The sequence below is a fragment of the Psilocybe cubensis genome, chromosome 5 (genome assembly GCF_017499595.1).
Source record: "Psilocybe cubensis strain MGC-MH-2018 chromosome 5, whole genome shotgun sequence".
NCBI classification, from domain to species: Eukaryota; Fungi; Basidiomycota; class Agaricomycetes; order Agaricales; family Agrocybaceae; genus Psilocybe; species Psilocybe cubensis.
In genome coordinates, this window is record NC_063003.1 from 1482323 (window position 1) to 1499477 (window position 17155).

The 17155-nt window shown below is 44.4% G+C and overlaps 8 protein-coding genes across 8 annotated transcripts; 4 read left to right on the plus strand and 4 right to left on the minus strand.

Moving 5' to 3' along the window:
• Positions 1-22: 22 nt before the first annotated feature.
• On the minus strand, positions 23-1279 carry JR316_0005948 (uncharacterized protein; the record flags this gene model as incomplete). The annotated part of the gene is made up of 7 exons (XM_047891698.1): positions 23-123; positions 174-278; positions 340-440; positions 496-618; positions 672-823; positions 877-951; positions 1004-1279. 7 exons carry the CDS (start codon positions 1277-1279, stop codon positions 23-25), a joined length of 933 nt encoding a protein of 310 aa, XP_047749047.1.
• Positions 1280-2206: 927 nt separating this feature from the next.
• On the plus strand, positions 2207-3981 carry JR316_0005949 (uncharacterized protein; the record flags this gene model as incomplete). The annotated part of the gene is made up of 7 exons (XM_047891699.1): positions 2207-2354; positions 2411-2451; positions 2514-2626; positions 2692-2932; positions 2986-3213; positions 3265-3784; positions 3839-3981. The coding sequence occupies 7 exons, from the start codon at positions 2207-2209 to the stop codon at positions 3979-3981; spliced, it is 1434 nt and encodes a 477-aa protein (XP_047749048.1).
• A 4-nt stretch (positions 3982-3985) lies between these two features.
• On the minus strand, positions 3986-7732 carry JR316_0005950 (Calpain-like protease palB/RIM13; the record flags this gene model as incomplete). Its single annotated transcript, XM_047891700.1, has 21 exons — positions 3986-4283; positions 4337-4429; positions 4483-4630; positions 4681-4757; positions 4808-5013; positions 5070-5234; positions 5363-5547; positions 5600-5631; positions 5684-5783; positions 5836-5919; positions 5972-6064; positions 6115-6170; positions 6225-6296; positions 6380-6454; positions 6526-6619; positions 6726-6792; positions 6873-7008; positions 7068-7136; positions 7193-7298; positions 7346-7640; positions 7706-7732. 21 exons carry the CDS (start codon positions 7730-7732, stop codon positions 3986-3988), a joined length of 2478 nt encoding a protein of 825 aa, XP_047749049.1.
• Positions 7733-8846: 1114 nt separating this feature from the next.
• JR316_0005951 (Oxidase ucsJ) lies at positions 8847-10269 on the plus strand (the record flags this gene model as incomplete). The annotated part of the gene is made up of 8 exons (XM_047891701.1): positions 8847-8886; positions 8945-9141; positions 9203-9298; positions 9364-9373; positions 9430-9570; positions 9621-9812; positions 9873-10084; positions 10141-10269. The coding sequence occupies 8 exons, from the start codon at positions 8847-8849 to the stop codon at positions 10267-10269; spliced, it is 1017 nt and encodes a 338-aa protein (XP_047749050.1).
• Positions 10270-10506: 237 nt separating this feature from the next.
• On the plus strand, positions 10507-11767 carry JR316_0005952 (Oxidase ucsJ; the record flags this gene model as incomplete). Its single annotated transcript, XM_047891702.1, has 7 exons — positions 10507-10546; positions 10596-10792; positions 10857-10952; positions 11014-11023; positions 11069-11218; positions 11270-11445; positions 11504-11767. 7 exons carry the CDS (start codon positions 10507-10509, stop codon positions 11765-11767), a joined length of 933 nt encoding a protein of 310 aa, XP_047749051.1.
• A 659-nt stretch (positions 11768-12426) lies between these two features.
• JR316_0005953 (putative signal peptidase complex subunit 3) lies at positions 12427-13191 on the minus strand (the record flags this gene model as incomplete). Its single annotated transcript, XM_047891703.1, has 5 exons — positions 12427-12553; positions 12618-12730; positions 12787-12863; positions 12918-12991; positions 13049-13191. The coding sequence occupies 5 exons, from the start codon at positions 13189-13191 to the stop codon at positions 12427-12429; spliced, it is 534 nt and encodes a 177-aa protein (XP_047749052.1).
• Positions 13192-13439: 248 nt separating this feature from the next.
• On the plus strand, positions 13440-14999 carry JR316_0005954 (ASTRA-associated protein 1; the record flags this gene model as incomplete). Its single annotated transcript, XM_047891704.1, has 7 exons — positions 13440-13681; positions 13737-13974; positions 14030-14132; positions 14182-14385; positions 14442-14524; positions 14580-14698; positions 14750-14999. The coding sequence occupies 7 exons, from the start codon at positions 13440-13442 to the stop codon at positions 14997-14999; spliced, it is 1239 nt and encodes a 412-aa protein (XP_047749053.1).
• A 207-nt stretch (positions 15000-15206) lies between these two features.
• On the minus strand, positions 15207-16607 carry JR316_0005955 (Metal homeostatis protein BSD2; the record flags this gene model as incomplete). Its single annotated transcript, XM_047891705.1, has 3 exons — positions 15207-15502; positions 15555-16002; positions 16056-16607. The coding sequence occupies 3 exons, from the start codon at positions 16605-16607 to the stop codon at positions 15207-15209; spliced, it is 1296 nt and encodes a 431-aa protein (XP_047749054.1).
• Between the last annotated feature and the right edge of the window lie 548 nt (positions 16608-17155).

Consider the following 17155-nt stretch of genomic DNA (forward strand, 5'->3'; position numbering starts at 1 on the left):
AACAACGGAGTAGCTATCCACCTCATTGCGTCCAAATCTGATTCCCGTTTCCGTCGTAGCATTGCCATATTTGCAGCTGGTTTGAGTTGCTCAAATTACCATTCGTCAAGTCAAGGCAATATGCTGCGACAAAGGAGTCAACTCATGACGGTGGAGATCATTGGCGACCTTACCTGTTCCTTCGAGGATGATTTGACCGTTTGGCGATTTGTACCATCTTTGAGCCGGCAGCCCGTCGTAGCATTGCCATATTTTCATCCCGACTCCGTTCGCTGGTGCTACATATTCCCGAATGCCCAATCAACGCTTTTGCCAATGCGCGATGGTTTATAAACTTACTCGTTCCGGCATCCAGGCAGAAATTAGTCCCCGCTACCTGAATCTTGGTGGCTTCATTATTGAACACGAACTTTTGCGCCCCAGTTCCATTGCAGTCATATCTGTGCTCTGGGTTTAATCTTCTGGGCCAGACTCCGGTAATCTGTGAAAACGTACATTTGGACGGGTGTGCCGTTTGCATAGTTCGCTGCACGGACATCAACGCATTTTGTACTGCTGGCGGATGGGTGTATGGCCTTTGCAGAGGGAGGAGTAGGGAAAGCACCAGAAGGACAGAATCTGCGAGCAAGATCAGTCAAGGTCATTCGGGCTCTCTACTTTCGTAACCTCACGTTATGGTGAACGAAACATCGGAATGAGGGCATGCATAAACGGGTGGTGTAGGCGGAGTGTTTGATACTGGCGGAAACCTCGTCGGTGGCTGGGGGAATGCGTTCGTGCAATCCACATTATCACACCGGGCGACTGGACAGAAGCCCCCGCTCTTTCGACCGTGGTCAAACAGCATCTGCCTTCTGTGTAATTAAAAACACATACCTCTTGATAATTGGGAGCAATACTGATACCAGTATTGAATACGGCGGAATCTTTGACAATATAATAGTATGAGCTCTTTGTTGGGATAATGTCAGACTTTTTTTGCATCTTCAGAATAATCACTCACGTTGTTGTCTCCGTAGAATCCTGCGCGGGTTCCTATTGCGTTTCCTCCATTTGCGAAGACATAAAAGAAGCCAGCATTGACACCCAAAGTTTTGGTGGTACTAGCTCCTGTAGCTAAGTTGCTGTCGAATAATCCGCCAATGTAGAATGCCACAGTGCTTGGACAGCTGTTAACGATTTTATACTGTCTGGCACCCTGTGCATTGGTTACCCATATCAAACCAAATACAAAACATATGCGGAGTAGCGCAGTTGCGACGAAGCGGATATGTATCATCGAAGACTTCAAGAAGATTTGGACATAAACGGTCTCGCTATCCACATACTTATAGGTCTCGTAAACCTGGTAAATATAAATTGTGGGGGCTGTGGTCAAAAGTCTGGAGACTGATAAGGATCTGTAGTGCTCTAGGTATGCGAAGCCCGTCTGTCATGGTTTGCGGTAGATCCGCAAACATTGTAGGCCCCATAACTGGAAGACGCCCGCGTCATACCGATGTTCTGGAAGGTCATGAGCCTCGCTCCCGTAAGGCGAGGCGGTAGTATTATTTAATTAGTGATCTTAAAGTTTAACGTGTAACGAGGCTTCAGCTGGATCCTGTTTGAAGTGTTGGCCAGACCAAACGACCACATAAACCTAGCGTACATTTTTAGAGGTATATTTCCTCGTTGACCAGTGCATACCCTGCAACCAGACAGATCTACAATATATTGTACTTACTCCATGTTGAAAGTGGGCATCTTGTGAAAAATTCTGACGCCCGGTACAATATATAATTCAATTCACTATTGTAATTCTCTTTCTCGTAGCATATATACGGTCTCAAATGTCCGTACCGAGTCGAGTGAAAGCACAATTCATACAAATGCCAAGATCATTCAACCAAGCGCTAAAAGTGCCTGCAAATCAAGGACGTGAAACATACTATAGACTTTGAGTCAGTGCCTTTTAGCAAGTATAGTAGAGGTAAAGTTGCCATTAGCGAGACCAGATTTTCTATATTGGCAAACAAGGATTATAATACTATCCACGTTTCAAAGAAATTCTGTTGATGTACGATTCATAGTGATCGTGATGACTAAACTATCGGTTCCTCTATAAAACAATTTGTTACGATTTTGTTTATCGGTATCCCTAACCAAACCTGACTTTAGGCTACTTACTTGACCTACAATTTTTTCCGTACCCTCAACGGCGTGTAGGATGGATCCTCAGGGTATCAGAACAATTGATACCCTTTCAATTCTTCGAAAAGAATCGTTGGATATCTTTAATCGCCTTCATTCCATTGCAGAAGATGCTGCCTTCGTCCGACAGGTTCGAGCTGCCTACCCGGCCATCCCACTATTGCGTTTGTATCAAATGTCGCGATGGGAGACACATGGATACTAAACACGTTATATGCAGCCAATCTGCGTTGTGGATCGTGGTATGCGGATCCAAAAATTGTAGGCCCGAAATACTCTCAAGCTTTCTATCCTCAATGCCAAATTCAAGATTATTTTATCAGTCTGCCAAGATCCCAGCCTACTTCAAATCTACGGATGGTCATTTCAACAATTGGTCCTTTAATTTACGACGTTCTAATCTACATTTACTCCCTCTCATAATGGAAGAAAATGGGTGATTCTGTCTTTCATACATTCACAAGTTTTGACTTCACTGAGATTCTTCTGCAACCTTATTAGTCTGATATTAGTCGACTCTACACGCGCAGGCAAAAGAATACCAGACGCCCTATCCAAAACGGTTCCTATTTGGTGTGCAGTTATCAACCGTGCTTTGGTCATATTGCATCCCGAGCTGTCAAATGAGGAAAAGCGGCGTACCAAATGGGATTCCGCATTGTACACTCCTCCGTCAGCTGTGAGCAGACAAGAACACGCTCAAATTGAACAACGGCTCGACAGTTGGGCTAGAGCACTTGCGGTATTACCAAAATTCTAGAAGATCTCGTTCTTGTTATGCTTACGGATCGACAGGACTCGTCCTTTGTTCTTCCTGTTCTGCCTGCACCTCTCAGGCCTATGTGGATTACACCGGGAACCACTACATTTCCTGCATTGCCTACAAAGGACAATGATAACCTTGATTTTCTTCCTGTTGTCTGTTTGTCAGCTTCAAAACAGATTGAACAAGGGCTTGAAAGACGCTCATGTGGATTTTCTTATATTCAAGGTTCCGGAGATGACCACGAGCTTTGGGGCATGGTTAGTTCTCAACTACCACATCTTATGTCGATCATTCATTTTCTGCTGCAGGGTTTGACCCCTGAATTATTTTGGGCAAACCACGACGAACTACTAGCGACTGAAAGACATCAACTTCCCGACCTGGTGTCACGGGTGGTATCTGTGCACATGTTATCTTGTAAACGAGAAGGCCAATTACCTACTCCTGTGGCCAAGGTTGACGGGCGCCTTCTCATATGCGCTATCGGAGAAGTACCAGAGACACCAAAACAACCAGATTCTGAAGAAACAGATATTGCTTGTCTCATCCTTACCCCCTCCATTGAGCAGCAAACCACATCGACATCTTCGAAGTCTTACATACATTTGGCGCCTGGCAAAAAAGGCCAAACAGATTTTCTGCAAATTGTATTGCCCCAATCCATGGATTTCATTGCCAAAAATTTAGCTTTAGGAAGACGTGTTTGCATAGCCTGTGAATCAGGCAAGGATTATAGCGTGGGCGTCGCGTTGGCAGCTTTGCAATTATTTTTCACCGATAGAGGCACCCTACTGCGTAATGACGCCGAAAAAGAAAAGTCATCAAATAGTAAGTTACTAAAACTGTCCGCAGTGAGTCCCTTAATTCTTGATTTTTCGGCAGAAATGGATAAAAATACAATTCGTACTCGACTTGAGTGGATAGTTGCGAGTCGGCCTCAGGCCAATCCATCTCGAACGACACTCAAACGGGTCAATGAATTTCTGTTGACCCCGTCCTCCTTCCGTATAGCATCGAAGTCATAACAGTCTAGCTCGTGCGCTGCCTTTCGACTTGCTGTATAGTGAATCCGGCAACGTTGGAATAAACAATCATTCGGAACATGAGCTCTACACCAGGGTTGTACGTTGAGGGGACAACATAATACTTTCCTGGTGCAAGAGTAGCGGATTGTATTGCGACGCCTGCGATAGCGTCATCATATGGACCTGATGTTGCTAAGTATTTTTGACGTTCAAAAGATGTCGCAAATCCGTCCTTCGAGCCTGGATAAATGGCAAGGTTGAGGGCCACGGCAGTCGATGGTTGGAGTAGCTGAAGCCGAATTCTTCACTCGGTATTAGCCTTATATCTTGTCAAAACTGTGGAATATTATCTTACATCACTCTTGCCGTAGAAGGTATCTCGAGTTCGAATATGGGATTTTGAGAGTATTTGCCGAAAGATGACCCACCAGCCGCTGTTTGTCCCTCCCTGTATAATTGCTATAATCAAGACCACTCTTTTCAAATAGACAAAAGACACACCATGATCCACGGACAATCTTACTATACATGCCAGCACCTTCTTGCGGTATGGGCTTGAGATCGATCGGGAAAGAGGAATATACTTTTAATGAAAAAGGGCCTGTATAATGGGGTTCAAATGCTGAAGCTACAATAGTATATTCTCCGGCTAACAATCTCAGCCAAAGGGAATGTATCAATGGGGCAACATGAACTCACCAGTTATGTTAAGAGATAGATTTGCTTGCCCGTAATTGTAGGCACCAGATGTACCTACAAGATCCTTTGAAGTAAGACTGAAACGAAATTACTTTGGGAGAGTGCAACGCAGAGAATAAATGCGCACTCTGCAACTCGTCGTCCCTGAGACCACACCACAGCTATATGGACTGGAATGTCTCTTTTGGTTTGGAGAGTAAGTATGGTCTTTGCCTTGCTATTATCAGCCGGGTTTCGAGCCGGGTAAACAGTCAATCTGTACTGCGGATTGGCCATGAACGTCGAGTACGTGTAGTTACCGCCGCATGTTTTTGAAGTAAATGACCCATCTACCTTCAAGCGCAGTTCATAATTATATTCCTATTAGGAGAACAACAGAATAACTATACCTTTTCCGCGAACGGTGGTGTCTTTCTATTATAAAGCCATTTTATATCCATGCCGGGGTTGGAATACGCTGTCAAAGTAAAGCCGACCTCGCGGGCATCACCGTCGCATGAAGCAGAGATGAATAGAACACCAGATCGTTGAGACTTCGGCACACGGGTCCTGGTCTAAAACTCGTAGCTCAGCTAATGTCTGAATGTTGTAGCCTTATAAATCACCAATACGTGTGTGCTGTTTGTATATGTTCCCTTTTCAAATTAGTCAAATAATTCCATCAACACCAAGTATATCTTACTTTTGTCAAAAGAAGCCTCTGGTTTTCTGAAACATTTAACTCTTTGTTTTGGTCCTCTACCTCTACACGGAGAGCAATGAACTCTGAAGTCTGATGTGTATTGACGACGTGACGTGTCAATAAAATCCAGACTTCTTCATCCTGAGTACCACTGTTGGAAAATTCGATATATGCTTGACGTGATTCTGGAAAAAACTGAAGTTAGCAGTGCTGATATCAACAGACACATAGCGTCACCATCATCATCATCGGTATTGCGTTTCCACATTCTGCAAAAAGGAGTTGTTAATCACTCACCAACAAACATTCATATACACATACCCATGGTAAGTCAAGGTTTTCTTCCATATCATGGGATCCCAGCTCAAATATATTCCATCAAATATGTTCAATACGTCAGACCAAGGGATCTGTAGAGCCCCTATCCTTTGAATGTAAGTAGGGATACAAGGGTGACATATGTCGTGGCTCACTTGATGGTTCCTCCACGGAATCGTTATCTCGGACCCAAGAATCCAGCACCGTAAACATTCGACCTTCTTCGGCTTCATATGCATCTACAATAGAGTCAGTTTTCTGATAGTAACACCCACAGTAACCGTAAATTACTTGTCACAGCATAGCTATGTGAAGGAAGGAATGACACGTCCCGCCACTGAGTATAAGTAGATGGGCCTGTTCCAAGTGTAATGACACAGTGGCCTATTATAATCAGCACAAGACCTGGAACTAAAAAAAATCGTTTGAAGTACCAGCTGAAAAACCTTTCTGCAATCTTTCCCATGTCTTTTCCCTCTCAAAGGTAGAGCTGGAAAAAGTCTTGATTAAAAGTTTTGGCATAGCCGGCTCACTGACGGCATACCTTTTGATTTCAATATGTTCAGGTATCCAACCCGCGAAAGCACTGAAAAGCGCATAAATTGATACAAAACAGCTAGATGATGCCTATTGCACTCACTGTAAATCAATGCTTGAATTCCTGTCAATAAATGTTAAAGTCATGCTGCTATGGTTGACAAGGTAGTCACAATCACTAACGATCCTGGGAAATCGTAACCCCCCATCAACTTCATATACTTCGGAAAGAGTGAGCTACAGTAGATGCGAGGTGCACTTTACTCACGGCTTTCTCTAAAAGACTGGGCCAAATAGTATCCATTGACGCATTTCCACTTTGACCATCCGCCAGAGATGGTAAGACTGACATACACATTAACATCCCTGAGTCAGGATGAAATGGTAACCGATCATCGATAACTGATTATGGTTAGTTATTAGAACTTCAGCGAAGTTGAAAGACATGCACCTATCTGAAATTAGATAGTTATTATAAAGGGAAAATATTTTCTTAAATCAATGCTACGCACTCGACGCCAAGCACCATTAAATAAAACTCGAATATCGTATCGGCCATCTATGACATGGGAGTTCTTTCCAGAGACACAATGAATAGCCGACTCAAGCTTGAAATATGTTAGTGAGGTCTCATAGTTCATTTCGACTGACATACAGATGTCCCAAATCTTCGACCATGTTCAAGACAGACAGATATAGATGCGCAAACGGAACAGTCTGTGACGATGTGCTGGATAATCTCCTCTGGAAGTATACACCTTTTTGTCATAGTGGCTGATGATGTAGCGGATCTATCACAGGCATTCAAATTCAGCATACAACCCTAATGCCCAGTCGTCCCGCTGCTTACTGTGGACGTCGCCATATCGGTGAGACCTTTTCTTGTTCAGGAGAAAGTTTAGGTTGACCGTCTGGATCGCTGAGAATGCCTAATAATTAGATAGCATAGAGCGAAAGGTATGAAAATACACAAACGTAAAAATCGAGGATTGTGCCCCTTTGACCACAACTGGGTCCTCCCACAGGGGATAGAATAGACCATTGACATAACTCCCCTTCTTGAGTACATACGACTGCTCCTCTGGGATAATTTGAATCAGTGTACCTCTTAGCATATAGAAAACATACGAGGTGAGAAGTGATCAATTCCAATGGGGGTTAATTTCATTTCGGAAACCGGTATGGTGAGGGTTTGTTCCGATATTGCAACTAAACCGCCTCTAGACTTTTCGACGAATCTTTTAATCTTTTCTGCCCTTTCGAGAGCTTTAGCAGCATTGGTCTTCCATTTCTGTTTGGTTTTATCATCAACCGCACTAGTTCGGCTAAGATGTAAGAAAGATTCTGCTGTTTTGATGTACAATCCAAATGCTTGATCGTATTTCTTCGCAAACTCGGCTTTCGAAGCTTTAGACGATGTTGCCTAGAAAGGAAAAGATTAGTGGTTTGGAGAGTATCACGGTGTTACCCATAACTCTCAAAACGCACCTCAGCGTCTCGTTCGGATGTTTGCATTTCCGTTCGTTCGTAAATAGCAGCACAAGTTGTAGTACTGTGTCGTCCGCGTTGTCGTAAGTTGACAAGCGCGAACGATAGCTTCAGGGAAACTAATGGCTTCTTTATTCGGCTTTAGAAGGAAGTAGTATACAAGCCGGTCTGGGTTCCCTAAAAAAGTGAGACGTGCTGGGTTAGATTATAGATCCAAAGAGAAGACAAGAAAACAATCAACTGGTCGTACTGTCTCAATGACGTTTATGGACTAGCGGTCCGAATGCTCCGATATTTTTCCACGGTCGCGAGTGCTACATGACCGACCGACTCTTACTTTCGTGTGCCACTTTCAAGTTCGATCAAGCTTAATGTTCATATGTCTCTCTCGACTTGAGAGGTATCCAAAATACCGCTTTACAGAGAAAATCAATCATTCAATGTCGTCGATTTTCGTCCCACTTTCTTCAGAGGTGAGTCGCTATGTCATAGACTTGCTGGTGATCTGGAACAGGTCGGTTCAGCATATCCTCCGAGGTGGGTTTATCGCCAAAATCTGACATACCACTATCTACTAGACGTTCTTTTTGACGATGCCTTTCGGCTGGCATCATTCCAGCGAAACCCTGATTAAAACGGGGAACAACCTATTTGCTACTAGTAGTCTGGAATCCGAGTCTGAAGCTATCCTGGGCAAAACTCTTGCATATGGAAGGTCATCTGGACCATGTTATCTTAAGAACAAACATGTATTACTCACATATTTTTAATGTAAGGTTTTAATGGCTACAAGTGATCTGAAGTTCTCACCTCCAAGCCGCTACAAATGTGGAACTCCGGCGTTTCCAGAAGCTTCGAGCCTTGATGGCAAGATAAAAGTACTTTATACTGGCCCATTACATACCCACTGATGACTAGGGAGCTTGAAATATGAAGCGAAACGATTTATAAGAGATGGCACGATCACTCAGAAGGTCAGAGTTCCCAAGCACGTATATTGAACGTCATAGCTCATGATTATCAATTGAAAGGACAAGAAACAGAATAGCTATATAAATGACATAGTGTTAACGGGGTCCTCTCGTTCTTGCATTACTCATCCTTCTAGCTATACGGTACCTCAACCAATCTTCAGAAGGCAATGTCCTCGAAACTTAAGATCTTATTTACTGGTGCTACTGGTAAGCACAATTGATAGCTTTTGGACCATAAGTTAATAATAAAGGATATCATCTTGAGGTTACATTGGCGGTTCTGTCCTATCGCGTTTCCTCAGGCATCCTGACTTTGGATCATTCACAATTACAACGCTTGTACGATCCCCAGAGAAGGCAGAAAAGCTCAAGGCACTTGGATTTAATGCTGTTACGGGCTCACACGACGATGTCGAGTTGATGGAATCACTTGCGGCAGATCATGATTTTGTTATTGCAACGGTATAAGCGCTCGTGTCATGAATCTATTTCCGGGTTTTTACTGACCTCGTTTGACCTACAGGCAGATGCAGACAATTACGAAGCTGCTATAGCGACTTTGAATGGGTTGAAAAGGCGACACGAGAAAACCGGTACCACCCCTATCTTGATACACACGGTATGTCAATCATTTCCTTTGAATGTAATAACCGATGATTTATTCGGCTTCATGGAAACTCCCAGTCTGGTACTGGTAAGAAGCATTTTACGCACTCAAGTGTTCAATTTCACAATAAATAATTGGAATAGGTGTCCTTACCGATAGTGCTGGTGGGAATTTCGCCGGTGAAACCGTATATGACGATGCCAATCCCGACCAAATCGAAACACTTCCCGACACACAGTTACACAGAAATGTAGATCTTGAAATTCTTCGTGCCGATAAAGAAGGTATCTAACACCCGCACTTCATTAAGATGAAAAGGCTGACGGAAGCATAGGTTACCTCAAAAGTTATATCATTCTCCCATCAACTATTTGGGGCATTGCTACAGGCATCCTTGTAGAGAAGGGGATCCAAAACCCTCATTCGATTCAAGTTCCTGCTCTCATTCGCGCATCGCTAGACCGCGGCAGGGCAGGGATGGTAGGAGCAGGCAAGAATTTGTGGCCCGACGTCAATATCGAAGAAGGTAAGCGGGTCTATCATTCCTTTATTCAACTTGATCATAGCTTAACGAGCCGTTAAATAGTGGCAGACCTATATATTGTGTTGTTCAATGCTATTCGCTCAAATCCATCGACGACCGGTCATGGGCGTGAAGGGATATATTTCGGAGAGAGTGGGGAGCATAGCTTGTATGAAGTTTGTAAGGCAATTGGCCAGGCAATGGTGGCACTAGGAAAATCAGACAATCCCGAACCCACCACATTTACAAAAGAGGAGCTGGACAAGTACTTTCAGGTATGGACTCGAAGTTCAATTGAATGATTCCATGTAACTTACGGATCAATACGCAGGGATCTGACTACCTAGGGACGAACTCTCGTTGCCGAGCAAATAGGTCAAGGTCCATTGGATGGAATCCTGTGAAAACGAAGGAGGATTTCATTGCGAGTATTAGGGCGGAGGTGGAAGCCCTGCTTTAAAAATGAGGGCAGTAGTAGTCTGATCTGTGGATCCCAGATATTAATCTTCAATGCTTTGCGTATGACGAAATCATATATTCAAATTTCCAACCAACAACCGGATGCTCATTGGATAAATTTGTACTCTACGTCATATTGACTAACTATTTGAGTCTCGATAATGAAACCACGCAAACATTTAAAAAACGCAGCCTAGAGGTGTCTCATTTTCCATCAAGCATTTTCCACTTCAACAAAATGTCCACTAAAATCAACATCTTAATGACCGGAGTTACTGGTAATCCAGATTCCTTGGCCCCTGTCTTTCTCAGTGACAACGTTTACAGGTTACATTGGCGGTTCTGTTCTTACTCGCTTCTTGAAACGGCCTGACCACAAGTTTTTCAAAATCACCACGCTTGTACGTTCCCCAGAGAAGGCAGAAAAACTCAAAGCGCATGGTGTCCACGCAATTGTGGGCACACACGATGATAGCAAGGTGATGGAATCGCTGGCGGCGGATCAGGATGTCGTCATTGCAATGGTATAAGCGCCCGTGACGTAATATTGCTTTTGATGTATTATTGATGCTGTTTGCATTTGCACAGGCTGACGCTGACAATCTCAAAGCCACCAAAGCAATATTGAGCGGTTTGAAGATTAGGCACGAGGAAACCGGAACTGTTCCGATCTTGATACATACCGTACGTCTGATCATCCTTCAAACTGAATTTTCCATCTCTAATACCTTGATCATCCATACAGTCTGGAACAGGTGAGATGATTCCTTTTACTTGAAATTATAGCCGCGAAACTGAAGTGGATATAGGTGTCCTTAGTGATAGCGCTGGTGGAAAATTTACTGGAGAAACCATATACGATGATGCCAACCCTGACCAAATCGAATCCCTCCCAGACACCCAATTACACAGGAACGTAGATCTTGAAATTCTGCGTGCTGATAAAGAAGGTGAATATACTTACTCCTACCCTTTACTATTCTTAGCATATAAGTCATTAGGGTACATCAAGAGCTATATCATACTCCCGTCAACTATCTGGGGGGAAGCTACTGGTGTTATGGTGGACGAGGGAATCCAAAACCCTCGTTCGATACAGGTCCCAGAACTTATTCGTGCTTCATTAGCTCGTGGACGAGCTGGGATGGTAGGAGAGGGAAAAAACTTGTGGCCCGACGTAAATATCAATGATGGCAAGTATCTTTCTTCCATGCGGTTCGTCTGAAACCTTGTAGTCTAATAATCACCTATCAGTGGCCGACCTTTACCTTGTCCTATTCGATTCAATTCGTTCAAACCCCTCAACCGGACATGGACGTGAAGGTTTTTATTTTTCAGAAAATGGGGAACATAGTTTGTACAGCGTGGGAAGAGCAATCGGCGACGCCTTGGTTGCTCTCGGAAAGTCAGACAACCCTGAGCCAACTGCTTTCACCAGAGACGAACTGAATAAGTATTTTGGGGCGAGTACTATTTCAGCCTCACATAATTTGTACTGAGATGTAAAATTTCTAGGGAAGCGATTACCTAGGTTCCAATTCGCGATGCCGCGCAAACCGCTCAAGGTCAATTGGGTGGGAACCGACTAAAACCAAGTCAGATTTTATGGCCAGCATCAAATCTGAGGTTGAAGCTTGGGCATAATGCAAGTAGTATATTGGTAGACCATTGGAGTATCGATGAAATTGCCTGCGCACCAAAAGATTTAAATCATGCTGAACTTAACTGCGCCCTGCCAAATATTAGAGGTCGGCATAAACTCCTTTCATTGACTTGCGTGAGCAGCTTGACCTCATTCCTTCTGAATTATGAAAATGGAAATGAGAGGTTGCAAACTGTTTTGTCGTTGTAGGGAGGGGGGAAATGGCATCCTTCGGCAGAGCAGATGATTCTGTCCCAGCGTCATTCTAAAGGAACATAATCCTGCGACAATTTCCGTCTTCAAGGTCTTTGATCCCGGAAAGTAGACCCCCAAACCCTTCCAGACAATTGAACAATTCCTCGTAGCATCAAGCCGGAGGTGAAGGCCTTAACTATGGAATGCGCCGTATAACCCATAAAAAGGTCGTAACTGTCTCATTACAAAGGAAGAGCAGTACATCATTATCTTGCCTGTCGGTCCCATTTGAGCTCAAAATATACATTGTTCGAAAATTTACTACAGGCGTGATTGTGTCGCTGGGAAAGCAACAGGTTCGGAAGTTCGAGCCGCCTCACCATATTGTAGAACTCCTACATAGGGCATCAAATTGTATTTTAGGGAATAGCTCGCAGGCGGTACACCACTGTCCATAAAAATTAGAATGCGACGCAGGGTACGACATAGAAGAACGAGAGGTAGTTACTTACTTGAACGACGCCGAAATGTCACGGAAGACGTATTTGTTTTTTCCTTCGAACTTGATGACAGCATCTTCTTTTTTTCTGACAATGCGATCCCAGATCACGACTTCATTTTTGACCTAATTGAAATTCAACGGTTATAGGCTGTCAACGACGTCATGGTTCAGAGACGTACCCCTTGCTTATTCGCATATTCAGCCTCGAGGTATAAAAAGAGCTGCTTAGTATTCCAATGAAATAAAGGAGTCAGGTCTGGATTGAATGATGGTCAGTTGTAAAATATAGGATAGCAAGAAACCTCTGCACCTGCTGTTATATTGAAGTGCACGAACGCCAAATCCTGCTTTTTGTTGGGGTATCTCCGAGCATTAGACGATACTCTATGTCATTGCGGTCGTTTGTGATTGAGCCAACAAGGGAGAAGGAGCAGAACGCACACTTTAATAGACGAGACTGTAAGGTCTCCTTGGGGCCTTGCGGTAAACAGGAATGAGGATAGAGCAATAGCAGCCAACAGCGTCATCATGCATGATGACAAGAACGCGGAGACATTATTGACTCTAGAGAATATGTTGTGCATGTCGGGTATACAGTAGGATATTGGGGGAGGAGAGAGAGTTTGAGCACGGACACGTTGATTGTAACTAATACAACTCAGCAGTGACACGATCGTGTACTTGTCCGTGTTTGGCTGTGCCTTGGCACCATCGCGCTTTCCATCAACGCGGCCCGTCTCACTGGATGCCTGACTCTTTTGCAATTCAAAATGGCTGTCTTGCACCCGAAATCCATGTTGTTTTATTTCTCGAGATACTGAGAACACAAATAATGTCTGGCATAACTTCTGCCACCGCGTCTATCACGCCTCCGACACCCTTGCACCTCCTTCGCTCACATACTTCTCCAGTAAGCGCGATCGCTTGGTCCGATGACAATGAGCGAATATACTCTGCGGACGCCTCTGGCAAGGTAATTGTCACGTCGACACGTTCTCTGCGCGCTATCGCGTCCTGGATGGCACATACAGACTCCATACTCGGTGTTGAAGAATGGGGTGAATCTATTGTAACGTCTGTTTGCCTTGCAGTACCAGCTCTACATCGACATTGATTCAATGATGTGAAGCCACGGCCGTGACAACAAACTTCATGTTTGGCAAAGAATTGAAGAGCTCCCAGCGTCGGCCAGGATCGGTGGTTCTGCTGGATTGCCAGATCTTCCGACCCCTACGCACCGTTACTCGATGGATGTTAATGCTCTCAATTTCTGTCGATTCTCTTTGCTGAGACTCCCAGATGTGGCCGAGGAGAACTCTAAACAAAAAGCACTTATAGCGCTTCCAAACTTGATAGACTCAACTACAGCATGTACACCTCTTTTTACTCTGTTCACCAGGTAATCTTATGCGTAAATCTCAGGCAGATGTCTGGTCGTTGCCCACTATAGATCGGTTGCATGCTGCTATTGGGCAAGAGACAAAAATTTTCCCTTCATCGAATGCAACAGGACGAAATAATTCAGGTATGACAACAGGAATTAGAAGTTGTCTTTACGCTCATCAAATATCTAGGAATCATAATGTCGATGCATCTTTACCAACAAAATTACACCGACGCGCAATCTCCTGCATCGGATCACAAATGCCTTAGACTCCTTATGGCCTACGAAAACGGAAGTGTCGTACTGCGGGAATACACACGGACTTCCAAGGAGGTTTCAATCGAAGGTGAGGGATGGGATATACTTTGGAAATCAAAGCTTCACGTTGAATCAGGTACAAAATCATAACTATTTCTTCTTAACATTTATTTTTCTGACACTTCTTTATAGTCATGGCAATGAGAGTGTCTCGAGCCAATGATTTTGCATTGACGGTGTCGGCAGATCATATTATTGGTCGTTACGATCTGAGGGTATATAAATTGCCTGTATATCCTATACTAAACTGCCTTACCTATAATCGACCAGGATCAACATCCACCATCCGAAGAGCATGCTACCGCATTTCGTTCAAAACATGCTGGAAATGGATCCATAGCAATTAGGGATGATGGTAGGGTATGTGCAGCTGGAGGTTGGGATGGAAAGTACGTTTGATCTTACTCACAAAAGCGATCCACCGACAAAAACTTTTAAAGGATTCGATTATATTCAACGAAATCCTTCAAATCTCTCGGCACATTGAAGTACCATAAATCAGCATGTCAATGCATAGAATTCGCTCGGGCGTTTACAGCGCCGTCACTCAACAAATTGACTCAGAACGAAGAAGACGACGAGTATGAAGACTTTAGCGTTGAAGAAATGAGCGAAAGATCTCGGTGGTTAGTGGCAGGCGCCAAGGACAATCGTATCTCGATCTGGTCGTTGATGAGTTTTGAGAAATAATGATAGCAAACCAATGTTAAGGTCCACGAAGTTACATACTAACAAAGTGCAAAATCTGCAAGAAGTGTAGACTATAATAAAACAAGTAAACGAGTGGGAGTGTACATTGAAAAGGTTTCGATACTTAACGATAACAAATTAGGTCAACGGCAAGAAGCGAGTAGTGACGATAGAAATGAAATGTATGGTAATTAGTAATATGCCGTGCTATAGGATACCAGCTGCCCTGAGATTTCTTTGTAGCCTAGCGTCTTCCAGGGCACTTTGCGAGGGAATAACGATAGTGTTACCAAATTCATCCCCGTGAATGATGGTCGGCTGGTGCTGCTGCTGGCCTGGTGGGCCACCGATGCTGATTCCAAAGATATTTTCCAACCCGCGGCGGACAGCGGCATCGTGTTCGACCTGCTCAGCACTTGGTGGAGTAACTGGGGCTCTGATGGACTTCTCCCATCGTTTGACTCTCCAGTAACCTATAATGGAGGACAGTAAAAGGAACCATCCTGAGAAAGTATCAGACAGAAGAAAAAAGATGATGTGACAAATTGTGGTTACCAAGGGTCATGAAGAGGAAAGACAACCAGTCTTTGGAGGTGGCAGACAGAACCTCTGGCTGAACGGTAGAGCTGGTATCAGATACTGAGTCGGAAGGAACGGGAGCTGCAGGGGGGCTGTCCCATCCATCGCCTGCACTCGGGTCTGTTCGGTTGCTGTCCTCATTGAAGTTCATCGTCCGCGAGTAGAATCCATACTGAATGAGAGTGAGCCCCAATCCTGCTCGAGAGCCGAATTTGGCAGCATGTGATGTGTGTAGAAGATATGTTAGAAGGAAACCTATGAATTGGAAGAAAAAGGAAATAAAGATGTTGAGGCAGAAAACGAGGAAGGAGCCTGTTGGGAGATCATCTATGATCATGTCGCCTGTACCGTCCAATCCCGCAGGTGCATGGACTGTGGTTTCCCAGTACGGCGGCACGGTATCCTGCTGAGCTTCTAGGTATGACTGTTGAATTATAGGTTAACCAAGATGTATGTCATTAACACTATAAGACTCACAGGCGGGCTCTCCTTCTGATTATCCTCAGGGACCAGGTGAATATCACCATCGTCTGTCCGAACCACCCGAGCAGCCTGCGGTTTGGCGGTAACGTTCGCAAATACACCATCATTCTCAATACCTCCGCCAATTCTCGTTGACGAGCTGGTGGGCACAGGCTGATAGTGGGTAGGAAGAATTGCTCCAAAGGCTCTTCTAAAGATGGACTGCTTGGGTTTTGGGATATCTACGGGGTCAGTGGGTAGAAGCCCATTCGAATTTCCATAATCGTTGGGAAGCGCCCGGGAAGATGGTCGAGGTGGTGACCCAGGTGGGGGGAAATCGTATTCCCGTTCAAAGTCGTATGTGCCTGGGATAGCGCTCGTCTCCACCTTCGAAGTGGATTCCACTCTGGAGGCTTCAGCATCAACATTGTCGTTCGTGAGCCGCGTGGATTCGTGTGCGGTTTCCTCGTCGTTTTCGTCGTCATCCAGATCGAATGCATCCTCCATCTCTCGCTCTGCATCCGGCGCTGAGCGTGGATTTGCGAGAGGTGCGTACCGACCAGACATATTGAGTAATTGAAAAAGTAAGGATGAAAGGCAGACTGTGGGGCACCAGTTGAGAGTGAACCCAGCCCGCAAGTGACAAAGAAAGAAAGCGTAAGTTAAATGACTGGATGGAAATCAGGTCGTTTCTAACATAGCCGCATTCGGCATCGGATCACTCCTCCAAAAAGGCTTCGTTCCTCTCAGCAATCATGCGAGCTCATATGACAGGCCAAGGTTAGCTTATATATTATCCCAAGGTTCTCTCAAGTTGTCGACTTGTACAGAAACTTTGAAAATTTTCAATATCTTGGCTTGATTGGAGAGATACGACTGCTAAAAACATGCCTGTACAGGCCTGTACGCAGAGTGCAGTAAAACCAGAGGATTAGCACAACAATTCCCTAATAATAAATATGTCCAGAGGGCGGGCATCCTCGAACCTCTTCCAAAAGGTAGATATATCACCTCTTCAGCCGCACCAACATATGTTATGTGTATCAGAAGGGAACACAATAAGACACAAGAAGTGCTTCGATATGTTCTCCAAATGCTTATGAGTAACAAGCATG